Source organism: Alligator mississippiensis, chromosome 9, assembly GCF_030867095.1.
Source record: "Alligator mississippiensis isolate rAllMis1 chromosome 9, rAllMis1, whole genome shotgun sequence".
NCBI classification, from domain to species: Eukaryota; Metazoa; Chordata; order Crocodylia; family Alligatoridae; genus Alligator; species Alligator mississippiensis.
In genome coordinates, this window is record NC_081832.1 from 19,755,848 (window position 1) to 19,768,499 (window position 12,652).

Consider the following 12,652-nt stretch of genomic DNA (forward strand, 5'->3'; position numbering starts at 1 on the left):
ACCTCTGCTCCCAGGCTGCGCCATGCCCTGGTGCAGGCAGCTGGTGTCAGCTGCTCCTGGGGCTGCTACAGCTGGGGCTGGGGTGAGTGCTGCACCCTGCGCTGCCCAGGGCTGCCCATGCTGGAGTGGCCCTGGGAGCAACCGACACCAGCTGCCTGCACCGTGGCATGGCGCAGCCCAGAAGCTGGGGTTTGCCAAAGTGCAGGGGGACAGGCAGAGCATGGTACAGCCCAGCAACTGCAGGCAGGTGGTGCCAGCCTCTCCTGGGGCCACTGCAGCCAGGGCTAGGGTGAATGGGGCCAAGGCCCTTTCTCCTCCCCCTGCAGACTTACCTGCTTGGGCAGGGTTGGCATCTAGGCTGATCGCATAACAGCAAATTTACCTTACATATAACAAATTATGGGTCTAAATATGCTCATCGCATAGGAGTGAATTCGCATAGAAAGAACCTGCATAAATTGAGGGAAATCTGTACTGGGATAGATGGGCCTATGGTCTAATCTACTAAATGGCATGCTTGCATGTCTATAGTAAGCAGAAGCCTGGAAGAATAGAGGTGAACTACATCTCCTGCCAGAGAAAAGTCACAAGTGACAGATATATAAATCCACAGAGACTTAAACCAAATTGGTACCTGCCCTCTTCCAAGCTAACTCAAGTAAGTCATCCGGTATTTTAATGTTTTCTCTCTTATGTCTCTTTTTTTTTTGTCCTCTTTTCAACCGCAACATCATTTCTTAGCAAATGAATCATCCACGTGTGGCACTGGCCTGGGAAACAGACACTACTAGTCAGATGCTGCAAGGCACTCAGGGTCTCAATTCCTACTGACATCAGTAGAAGTTGTGGGCATTAAGTACCTCTGAGAAAGCAATCAGCACCTGGCAGATTCTGGCCCACAGAGAGAGAGATATAAAGGAAGCAGGGGCACCTACTGCTGAATTAGAATCTTCACCAAGTTGATGTGACCACACGTAGATGCCGCGTGCAATGGTGTCCACAGCTCATTGTCCTTTGCGTTGACGTTGGCCCCGTGATTGAGAAGAATCTTAACTACATCTTCATAGTTGTCTATGCAGCACTAATAGGGAATATAAGCAGATAGATATATTTTTACTTAGAGCCTGTTGGTCTTTAGTTATTTCCACTGCACCAAGAATTGTGCATGGGAAATATACCTGGCTTCACTTTCCTCGATTCCCTCACCTGCAGGAGCCAATACATGAGTGTTACTCACTTTCCTCCTCGGAGAAAATTCCCTTTAACTCAGATAGCACACAATCCACTCACTCCTTGGAGCCTAGAATGGGAAAACTCTTGAAAGTGTATGGGATCCAGAAGACTAAGGGAACCAAGATCCATTTCTACAGCAGAAAAGTCTCTGTGGATATCAAGCTGCTGGCCACAATTTTCTGCACCAACTAGAGGTTTGATTTTTCAATATTTTCACTTTTTGAAAATCTGTTCCCTTTAAAGTGTTTCAAAGTGGGCACCGCAAAAAAAAAATCACCTGTCCTTTTAGAAAAGTCTTGGTCACAATATTTTAGATTTTCCTCCTCACTTCTGGTGGTCCAATTGCTGCAGAAGACTGTTTTAGTCTTTTTAAAGATTTGTGGCAATTTACTGCAGTACTTAGAACTTTATTATTATTATTATTATTATTATTCCTGTTTCTTAATTTTCAACATTGTCTACAGAAGCCTGTATTTATCTTCTAAAGAACAATGGATTTTTCTCCTCAACAAGCTTTGGTCACTTGTCGAAAGAAAGGAGTAGGGAGAGGGTGCTTTTCAATTCTTGCCTTCCTCTCCATTGTGACCTTAATCTCAAGTATGTGACTCTCCCATATGCACCTGGTTCAGTGTCCTGAGCTGATGCCAGAAAGACCCAAGATGACCTTATTTGGAGAACAGCGCATTTTCTCTTTCAACTGCCCCATGCTTACAAGCTCATGCTCCCATAAGAAAGATGTGCTAACACCATAGTCATATATACATATAGCATCTGGGAATCAATTGCAGTGAAGCCCTTGTTCTTGCCTTGGCTCCCAAATGCATCTTTACACTATCTCAGGGGTCGGCAACATTTTTGGCCGGAGTGCCAAAATCACCCCAACCTCCACCCATGCCTCTATGTGGTGTGTCAGAGATGGAGGAGCCGCATGGGGCTGGATCTTCATTAGTGGCGGTAGCTGTATACATGCCTCTGGGTGGACAGCAGGGGAGGGGCCAGGGGTTGCGTTGTCCCAGCCCCTTCCCTGTCACGTGCTGTGAGCTGCGCATGCAGCTGCTGCTACCACAGAGCTAGTGCCAGGGCTCCAGAGCCCAGCACAGCTGTTTGCAGCCTCCTGGCTGCCTTCCAAAGTCGACCCAGGCTCTGGGCAGCTGTAGCAGGCAGCTAGAAGACTGCAAACAGTTGTGCCAGGCTCTGCAGCCCAAAGCACCGGCTCTGTGGTAGTGGCAGCTGCACACATGCCTTTGAGCAGACAGTGGGGGAAAAGCCAGGGTTGAGCTGCCCCAGGCCCCTTCCTGGCCATGCACCCAGAGGTGCGTGCACAGATGCTGCAGCCACAGAACTGGTGCTGGGGCTGCGGAGCCCCATGCAGTTGTTTGCAGCCTCTCAGCTGCAGCCTGCCTGGGCTCTGGGCAGCTGCTGGCAAAAGCTGCCCAGAGAATAGGTCATCTATGGCCTGCCAAGGAAAATGGCCTCATGTGTCATGCTCTGGCACATGTGCTGGGGGTTGCCGATCCCTGCACTGTCTGATGGTTTTGTGGGCTAAGTAGATTTTTTTGCCATGGCTTGAAAATAATGAAACCACCACTGTCAGGGACTGAAAATCTTTCCTTTTCTCTGCTGAACAATGTCCCTCTGGAGAGAAAAAAAGCTTTTCTTGTTTTTGGAGCTGATTTGTACTTTAAAGCAAAAATCCACCCAGCACCAAAAGAGAGAGAGCCACTTACAGAAAAATCCAAGTTCCAGAGACTATGGGAGCATTTGCAACATGGACTAGGGAGAAACAAGTTAGGCAATCCTATCTGCCCTCAGAATGAACTCAACAACCCCAAGACAGTTTGTCATCCACTCTATCTATGACAAAGAAGCCTGCCAGCTGACACATCTAGTCACTGCAATTCCTGTGAACTGGTAGCAGCTTAGCTCTTCTTGCATTTTTGCACTGGAGGACCTAAATTTAACAGCTGAGAAGGGAATTAGGACCTATAAAAGATGGATTTAAGCCCTCAAGAGTCTTTGGTCCAAGGTGCCACAGGAAAGGACCCTGCTCCGTTATTATTGCTAATAAATCACAGCCACAAAAGAGCTGAGTAGCCCTAAATGCCCATAAAACCTACCACATTTGTACTGAATTTTAGCGAAAATCAGTTTGAAATCACTTTTTAAACCGCTTTAGTTCTGTAACTGCAGTTCTCTTGTATGGGCACCTGTAGATTACTATGAGTACTATAAATCAGTTTGCAAGCACCCACAATTGGGAGTTGCAGCAGTTTGCCTAATAGTTAATGCACTGACTTAACTAAAACCCTTTTAAAACTGATGTGCAAGTCTGTCTTCTGGGGAAAGTCAAATCAACCAATCCTGCGCTTGTGGAGAATTGGTGGGTAGAAGAAATCCTGCTTTTTCTTGTTTAAAATTTGGGACTAATTGCTAAGTCTTGAGTGGGTCCTACCATAGCTGAAGGTAGCTTGATGTATAGGGAGAAGGGTTCCAATCTTAGGTGAGTCCCTAAAGATGAGAGGTTCCTGCTATACAGAAGATTCCGTGTGTTTTTATTAAAAAAACAGAAAAAAAGCAAAATACAAGTAGAAAAAACATTTCTTGCCTCTAAGAAGTGCCCTCCCAGATACCTCTATACAGACATGCTAACACCCTGGTGATCAAGCATCATGGAGGTGGCTAAACATTTTATAAGCAGCTGAGAACAGTGAGGGTTTCCCAAGGCCTCACCTGATGCAGTGCAGTTAATCCATCTTCATTGCACAGGTCTGGGTTGATATCATTCTTCAGTAAGTAACATACTGCAAGCAAAAAAGACAGGAAAAAAGGAGTGTTCAATCAACTGTCCTAAACATACTGTAGTAGGACTGGAGTGATCGATAATGTCCACTGAAAATATTGCCCACTCTCAAAAAGAGCCAACAGAATCTTGGTCGCAATAAAGGAGTTCATTGGTACTGACAACCTAGCGGTGCAAGTTGTCACTACATTGCTCACTGGCAGCTTGAATCTTCATGACAACTGTGGGGTTAGAACACTGAGCCACCTCCTCCAAAAGCTCCTGGCACTTGAGCTAACAGATGGTCCATCCAGTATTTATGATAATGTGTCATCTTTATTTTATCCAACAGAGGGCAGCGATACATTATTTTTCACAGATATGCCAAAAGAAGGCCCCGCCCTACGTGCAACTGCGATTTGCATGTGTCTGCATTGTAGCAGTCTGCATTCTATTTTGATTCCAGCATATCTGAGCACAGCCTCCAAACAGATTTCTCTGTGTGCGTCATACACCTGAACCAATTTTTTCCAAAAGAACCAAATGATTTTAAGTGCCAACTTAACACTGCAAAAGGGCCTAATTTTTCTCAGTAAATCTGAGCATCCACCCTGTGAGAAACAGGCCTTCTTAATGTGTCGCTGACTCAAACAAGACCAGAGGCCCCAACATTCATAATCATTTTGGTCATTCATATACAGTAGTTTGGTTATTTCACCTGAACTACTTTGTCTCAAGGGCATCCCAAGTCTTAAGAGGACTGGGGAATTTATTAGGATCCCTCCCCCCTGTGCCGGTTTCATCAGTTTTTTGTTTGAGGAAAGCTTCTGACAGGTTTGCAAAACACCTATGCTGTGTTAAGGACAAGAACTAGGAATCAAATCCAGACATGGTATAAGGTAACAGCTAGAGACATATGCCATGGTATACAAGGGTGCCTTTAAATACTCACTAACCAAAAAGCAAGGACTGGGATTGCTTCACAAATCCATCACTTACATGAAGACTTCTGTCTTAGGCCTGCTCAATGTGGTTTATTTTTGATCCCCTCATCTTCCAGAGTTTCTGCAGGCTAATGTTCTTCCCATCTCAGATGTCACTGAGCTAGAAAAGGCACAAGCCACAGGTTCTATAATCACTTCCTCCCTGGGGATAATGTAGTGCCTGCTACTTGAATCCCATCTCATTTGCAGTCAGGGGATGTAACCATTAAGAGAAATCAGAGCTATAAACTGAAGAACATTAATGAGGCTAAGGGGGTGGAAAAAAATCTTTAGAGCCTACGCTACTGGCTATTCCCAAAGCTTCAGCACAAGCAGGAGGATGCCAGATTTTCCACAAGTCACTTTCCCCCCCTTTATTATAGAGAAACAGACCTTGTAATGTACACAGAGAAAGAACAGAACTCCTGTGGTCTGCCCCCAGAGAACACAGTAAGGCTCAGGATTAGCATGTAGAACTGAGCTGGATGAAAACATTTTATATGAAAACCCTCTAGTCACTGGAAAAAAAATGTTATTTTATCCAAATTTCAAAAGATGGCACAGACTGAGGTACAAAATACAGGCATTTTGTTAAAAAATAGTAGAAAACTATTCCAAAAAAACCCTTAAATGAGAAGTTTCAGTAATGTGTTTTGAAATGAATTAAAAAATTTCTATTACAAATTCATATGAAAGTGACTGAAACAAAAAAAAAGTATTTTTCATTTAAACAAAACAAGATGTTTCAATTGAAACAAACCTGGTTTTGCAAAGAAATTCAACATGTTGGCTTTTTGTCCTGATTTAGGTAAAAAAAAAAAAAAAATTATCCTCGGTATCAAAAAATTTTGCAAGACAAAAAACCCATTTCGGACCAGCTCTAGTTCAGACGCTGCTATACAGTTAATATAACTGTTCAGATGGCCATGAAACTGCAAGAAGTTCCAATCCTCATTTGTGAAATGGAAAATAAGTGTGAGAGCTGAAGGTTTCTACTAAAGTCACCGAGCCTGGGAACACCAGCACAATATGCTTCGAGCCTGCAAAACGTATTGAACATTAACAATGTCCTGTGATCTGTCAAAGCCTTTGTTATATGCAGGACCTTAGCTCAGGTACCCAGGAGAACAAACCCAGAAGGGTCATGGAGTCCAGTCCTCTGTGACTGCAGGCCACCACAAAACATGGATTTGTTGAGAAGTGTCCCCCAAAACTCCATTCTGGCTCCTCACCCATCACAGCCACAAAGCAGCTCATAACAAACTTTGTATCTTCATTACAAAAATCCAGATGCCTCAGAAATTACAGTATATCTTGCAACCCAGTTATGTTTTACCAACCCAACAAGTCTAAACTGCATGCCGACTAGGACTTCCTATTCTGGTGGCAGTCTAGAGTTTTTGTAGGGCTGGCCACTTCCCCAAGCAGGAATAGTACTCACTGCACTCTTGACTCAGCTGTTTTCGTAGCCAGCAGTTTGACAGGCAGACAGTTAAGTGATTTGCTCACAACCTCAGCAGGAGATGGTTTAAGAGGAGACTTTGGAGCTCATTCTAATGCCTGTGCTGTAGACGTGAGGCTACCCTATTTTCCAATACAAGCAATCATTATGTAACTCATCCACTGCAACAACCCCGCAAGGAAACATGAATGAGATTTTTGCTGATTCCTCTTTGTGTTTAAACAATGCAAGACTTCTTTACTTTGCTACAAACACTTTTTGGCAACTCACTGGGACAAAGTGCCATCTGGTCTGGCAGTCAGAGCAGCTAGTAGACTGATTTTGTTCTCTCCTCAGTTTTCCTATTTGCTCCAATCTTGGCTGTCTCTCTAACCCAGCGCCTCTGTTTCCCAGTTTGAACGAGGGACAATGATCCTTCCTGACCTCACAGGCCTGCTGGGAGATTAATTAATATTTGTAAAGTGCTTTGAGAGCCTGACACCATTGAATTCTCAATGTAGAAAACTGCCGAGAGGAAAACATTTGCAGTATACAGTTTCTAGGTGCTACAAAGTCCAGGAACCATGTTACATATTTTGGAGCACCAGCATCTTGCCTGTTAATTATTTACACAAGCAAAAATAAATGTTCTTCTCAGATACAGTTCTTGAAATGAAAACAACAATAACAAACCCATACAGCATTAAAAATCCACCACCCATTAGATTAAGTTTAGATTTTTTCAGCTTCAATATTGAATCCAGGCAGCTTCTGCTTGCACTCAGTGTGCGTACTTCCCCCAAGCCCTCCTGCAACACTGAGGGACCCATAATAAAACCTGCTGAACCCCAGCCAATGTCTGATTTAATGACTATGCCACTGCTACTATTGTTGGCTAACCCCATCTTCCTGCTCTTCTAATAGAATCTGACAGATAGCTGTGTCACTCACCAGTGGATCTGGTTTTTTTGTTATTTACTTTGGATGCAATGCCATTAGGAGGCTTAATTCAATCTGGTTCGTTTAAGAGCCATTGTGTACTAATGACATGTAGCGCCATAATTATGTTTTCCCTGCATAAAGTGATTCGGGCAAATAGTCACTGGCAGATTAACCTTACAAGTTCTGTCCCTCTGTGGGGGGAGGAGCAGGAGCATTGATCTCAGCTTGTTAAGGAATACCAGGATCTATGCTGAAGAGTCCATATGGCCACTGTTTGCTTGGGCAGAGTTCCTAAGGTACTTAAAGGGTTCAGGATTATTAGCACTGAACTGACACAACGCTCCGCTAATGCAATGTGAGATGAACTTTACAACCAGGCACATATTCTTTCTCTTCCCTTCACAGGCCCAATGAAGTTTTTGTCACTCATGCTCATGAACACGAAACAGATGGTACCAGCTTTTGCGTCATGTTCCTTACCGGCACAGCCCTGCCATTCACCTCATCCCTAATAGGAAATGCACTTTATGAGGGTGACAAGAGTTGTCATAAAAATGCAGGAACCATTCTGCTCACTCAGCAGGACAGCCCTAAACTACTACCCTTCAATTAGTGAGTTGTCACACCTGGGGTTAGTCTTGGAAATACCCTTCCGTGTTTTGTCATTCCATAGTTAACTTAGATAAGGTCAGTATGGGGGGATGAGTTTCAGAAGAAGCCTTCAATCCCCAGGTGTACCATGGACTATGATTTTTAGAAGTGCTTAGTGCTCACAAACTGCCTCTAGCCAATTTGAGGTTTGTAAACCAGGCTGTCTTTGAACCCCATTTTAAAGCAGCCATCTTGCTGAAATTTGAACTGTTCAACCCCTTCAATTAAAATTAGGCCTTTAATCTAAGCTTCAGTCTCTCAGTTGTAAAACAGGGATGGTATTTCCCTTCCTCACAAAAGAAAAGCTATATTCATTGTTTTCAAGGTGCTCAGATACTAGAACACTATAAACTATAGGAATGCCTGGAAAGAGCCCTGAAAAACAGACTGGTATAAATGCCTTTAGAGTGTAGATGCAACTATCTATTTAGGGCATAACTGAAAATGAGCTTGGTGATGTGTGCCCTGGTTCCCTGGGATAGCTGCGGGTTCTGAAATCCCATCAGCTGTCCCAGGGAACCAGGGCACACATCACCAAGCTCATTTTCAGTTATGCCCTGACTAGATAGCTATATCTAGACTCTAAAGACATTTATACACATACATTTGTCTGTTCCAGCACACAAGAGATCCAGCACATTGGAGCAAACTCAATTAAATCGAGCAGCTCTTTTGAGTCTGCTCTGCACGTGAACTGACGTGCCTGGCACTGTGTTGCATGCATTTGTATAAATGGCAAAATGTGCATCAGCGTGCAGAAAATGGCAGCGGCGTGCTTTTGAATTAAAACACCTTCAATGTCTTTTAGTTCAAAAGCACACCACTGCCATTTTCTCAGCACTGATGTGCATTTCGCCATTTATATAAATACATGCACCACAGCATTGGGTGCTTTTAAAAGCGCCTGACACTGTGGCACAAGCATGTGTACAAATGCCCCAAGGCTAGGGACACAAGTTACACATAAACCCAGAAACTGGTTTAAACCTGTGACAGAACAGAAGTTCATTGTACATAAACCAGTTTCAAAATGGTTGAAATAGGTTTAAGATGAACCTGGTTGAATGCAGTATCAGACTTAACTGATTTGGGTAAAACCAGTTTATGGAATTTCTGTCCCAGATCCCTTCCTGGTTCAAGTTAAATCACAGTCCGCCAGCATGCTTTCCAGGTCTGGGCTGGGCTGTCTGCTCTAGTACAGAAAGGTTGGGGGTGGAGAGGCACAGACTGCCCCCCCCACCCCCAGCAAAGCTTAGCTGGGGTCTGGATCCAGGGAGGGGGGTTAAACTTCCCTTTCCCTGAGTACAGAGCTGCCCTGCCCTGCCAAAAACTTACTGCTGGCTGTGATTGTAGACTACAAATCCCAGAAGCACCTGGAAGCAGGAAAAGGAAGTGATGAGCAACCCTGCAGAATCCTCCTGCTCTGATTCTGGACTGAAAATCCCAGAGACTTTGGGGGCAGCAGGAAGAGGAAGTGAACACAAACAGCCCATGCTGGCTACGTTCCAGAGTTGTGCTCTAGCACCCCCCCCCCTTGTACCCTGAGCCACTCCAGACATGCGGCTGCATTTCCTGAATCAAAAGTGAATGTCTGTCTAGTTGTTTCTCAGTTTAATCTCTGCATTTTAGATTAACCTGCAAAGACTGAATTGATTCAGCCTCGGGCTTTTTGACCGTCTGTACTTAGCCTAAGAGTTGAAGGCTAAGGTTCACTTTCATTCAACTCCCTGCTCCCTTCTTTCTGTGCTGCTTTGCCCCCAGGGAGTTCCCCATAGCCCTGAAGATCCTCTCAGCCTCAGGATCCTGTAACAGAGTCTGTCAAGGAGGACTCATTCAGCCTCCCTCACCAACTGTCATGATTTTGAGCTTTGAAGTCTATATGCAAAGGAGTATTTTGCAGATGGGGAAATGGAGGTAATGAAAGAAATGATTTGTAGCATCACAAGAGATCTACGGTGGGGCTGGGAATACAAACCTGACTCCCAGTACCCTTCCTAAGCACAGAACTATCCTTCCTCACTGAAGAAAGCAAGGCATGCCTTCCCCAGGGACTTCACAGCACTTGGCCAGTGGTTTTCAGATGACATGTGTGCTGCCCACCCATTCAGTAACTGTCTTCTTGGACAAAAAAGGGACCAACCAAGATGTAGACACCTGTCAGCCAGGAACTGAGCTGAGACCACCCAACTCATTTCACTTAGGCCACAGAACAGCAATCTGACAGTCATAGCTTTCATTTACTCTTTGCTGGCTGCTTATCGTTCATTGCTTGTTCTGCCCATTGAAGTTTTTCTCTTTTTCTCCTTGTCGCAGAGCACTGAGGTGCCCTGCTCCTAGAGGGCAGAAACTGCTAGAGAAAAAGCCCTAGCAGTGTCTAAGGAGCACAGCTGCGGATTGCCAGGGCAACGGGAGGGAGCAAATGACCCACACCTGCCAGCGGTCAGCTGCCTGTAGGAGGCAGAGCCTGGCTTTTATAAAGCCCAGAAGCAGAGGCCTGAGGCAGTTCCCTGCCAGCAACCAGAGGGGCAGGGGCAGGGGCAGGGGCAGGGGCAGGGGCAGGGGCTCGGGCTCGGGCTCGGGCTCGGGCTCGGGCTCGGGCTCCTGGAGTTAGGATGCAAGGAGAAGCCTAAAAGCAAGTACAGCTTGACCAGAGTTGAGCAATGTTGTTATGGCCAGAGGGCATGTGTTTGAGTTATAGCCAGGAGGCTCGAGTTTGTGTTGTTATGTATTACACCGGTGGTTTGGGTGAGGCTATAAGGGGTTTAGCAAGCCCCAGAGAAGGGGGCACTCTTGGGAAGCCCTAGTACGGGCGCAGCGAGCCCCAGAAGGGGGGTCGCCCTACTGAGAAGCCCAAGTTGGGCATGGCGAGCCCCAGAAGGGGGGGGTTGCACTTCTGAGAAGCCCCAGGGTGGGCATGATGAGCCCCAGAAAGGGGGCAACATTATTAGAAAAGCCCAAGTTGGGCACAGCGAGCCCCGGAAAGGGGAGCGCCTTATTGAGAAGCCCAGTGCGGGCGTGACGAGCCCCAGGAAGGGGGCAACTTTGAGAAGCCCAGGTGTGGGCACGACAAGCCCCAGAGAGGGGGCACTATTGAGAAGGCCCCGAGAGAGGGCGACAGCGCAGAGAAGGCCCGGAGTGGGCGAGGAGAGCCCCAGGAGGGGGCGGCAGTGTACGTAGAAAGAGAGAGGTAGAGACAGACCAACGTCGATTCCATCTGTGAGGCTTGGGGTGTGGTATCAGGGGTGGTTGGAGCCATGCATAGCCCATAAGGCTAGGGTGCCTCAAAGCACCCATTTGCAGGACAAGACCCACGAGGAGTCCAGGAAATCATGGGGTCTGAATAAACATAGAGACGTGTCAGAGGGCGTAAGGCAGCCTCCCAACCAATTCAAACCATCAAAGACGTGGCAGGTGAGAAATAGAGGGTGCCCTTGGGCCAACTTGACATGGAGAGGGGGCCTTAAGGAGATCACGGCCCTCCTACAGGACCCCGCCGTGACATTCCTCTAGAGCAAAATGATCTTATTTCTACTGTATGCAGGGCCCATGTCTTGCCTCTGACCCCATTCAGCCAGTAGCAAAGAAAGCAGGTTACTGCATGCTCTGTTGCCTGCCTACGGAGCAGCTGTTTTGCAGGAGGTACACTAGGGATTTCTGCTTTTCTGCCGAATACAGAGACAGCCTGAAATAGTATCATGCGGTAACATGCTGGCCACTAACAGTGATCAGAGCTGCAGGGAGCCCAATTAAAGGTGAACCAGAAAACATTAATAATGGGAGCCTGAACTAGTAAATCCCAGCTGGGGTCACAGAAGAAGGGCCAATAGCTTTGAGACACATTATCACTATGCTGTGGGACCTCTTTCACTAGTGGGAAAGTGAGTAGGACCACCCTTGCCAGTTCCCCAAGACCTTTGAGCCTCCTAAGCCTTGCTACTTCCACGAGGTGAGTGGGAGCATGTCCTGTCGTCTGATGAAAGAATTAGGATGTGTACAAAAAAAGTGTATTTCCAATGCTCTGAGCAGGTTATTCTCCATGTTACGAAACATTGAGCCTCTTAATTGGAATGTATTACAGGGAATCAGCAAATCCTAGAGTACCAAAAGACAGTGGTTTGCTGCGGTGCTACTAAAAAGTGGATCTTCACTTAGTTCCAAAGGGGTCAGGGTACAGTGTAGGATATTTGTGCAGAAGGGACATGGGCCTGACCCAATACATAATATTTAATAATTGGAACAAAAAAAAATGATTATATCAAAACAAAATGTTTCAAATCAACTTAAAATTATTTCTTTTCTCCCCAGTTGTGGTTAAGGGGAAACATTTTGGTTTGTTTCATAAAGGAAGAAATACTGAAATCTGAAAACTCCCCCTAAACAAAAATAGCAATGACAAAATCTGGTTCCTTGAACAGCTCAAACTAGCTGGTATTTCCCTCCAGTGTCTGCAAGCCAGATGCTGGAGCACCGTACTTGCAGAGGTTTCTCAAGCAGAAACTACATCTTCATAGATAGAAAGTCTTATTTCCAATTCTATAGTATCTGTCAACTACAGAATTAACTGATACTGAAAATAATATTAAAAATAATAAACTACCAAAAGAGCGTAGCAGAAGGAACCAC

General features: G+C 45.6%; 1 protein-coding gene across 1 annotated transcript in view; it reads right to left on the reverse strand.

The window, feature by feature from the left end:
• Window positions 1-12,652, reverse strand: part of PPP1R16B (protein phosphatase 1 regulatory subunit 16B) — a 101,797-nt gene that overhangs the window by 14,311 nt on the left and 74,834 nt on the right. Inside the window, exons 3-4 of the mRNA XM_006258022.4 lie at window positions 3,964-4,034; window positions 936-1,081 (exon numbers count right to left, since the gene is read on the reverse strand). Of these exons, the coding sequence (XP_006258084.2) occupies window positions 936-1,081; window positions 3,964-4,034 (217 nt within the window). The remainder of the gene's footprint in view (window positions 1-935; window positions 1,082-3,963; window positions 4,035-12,652) is intronic.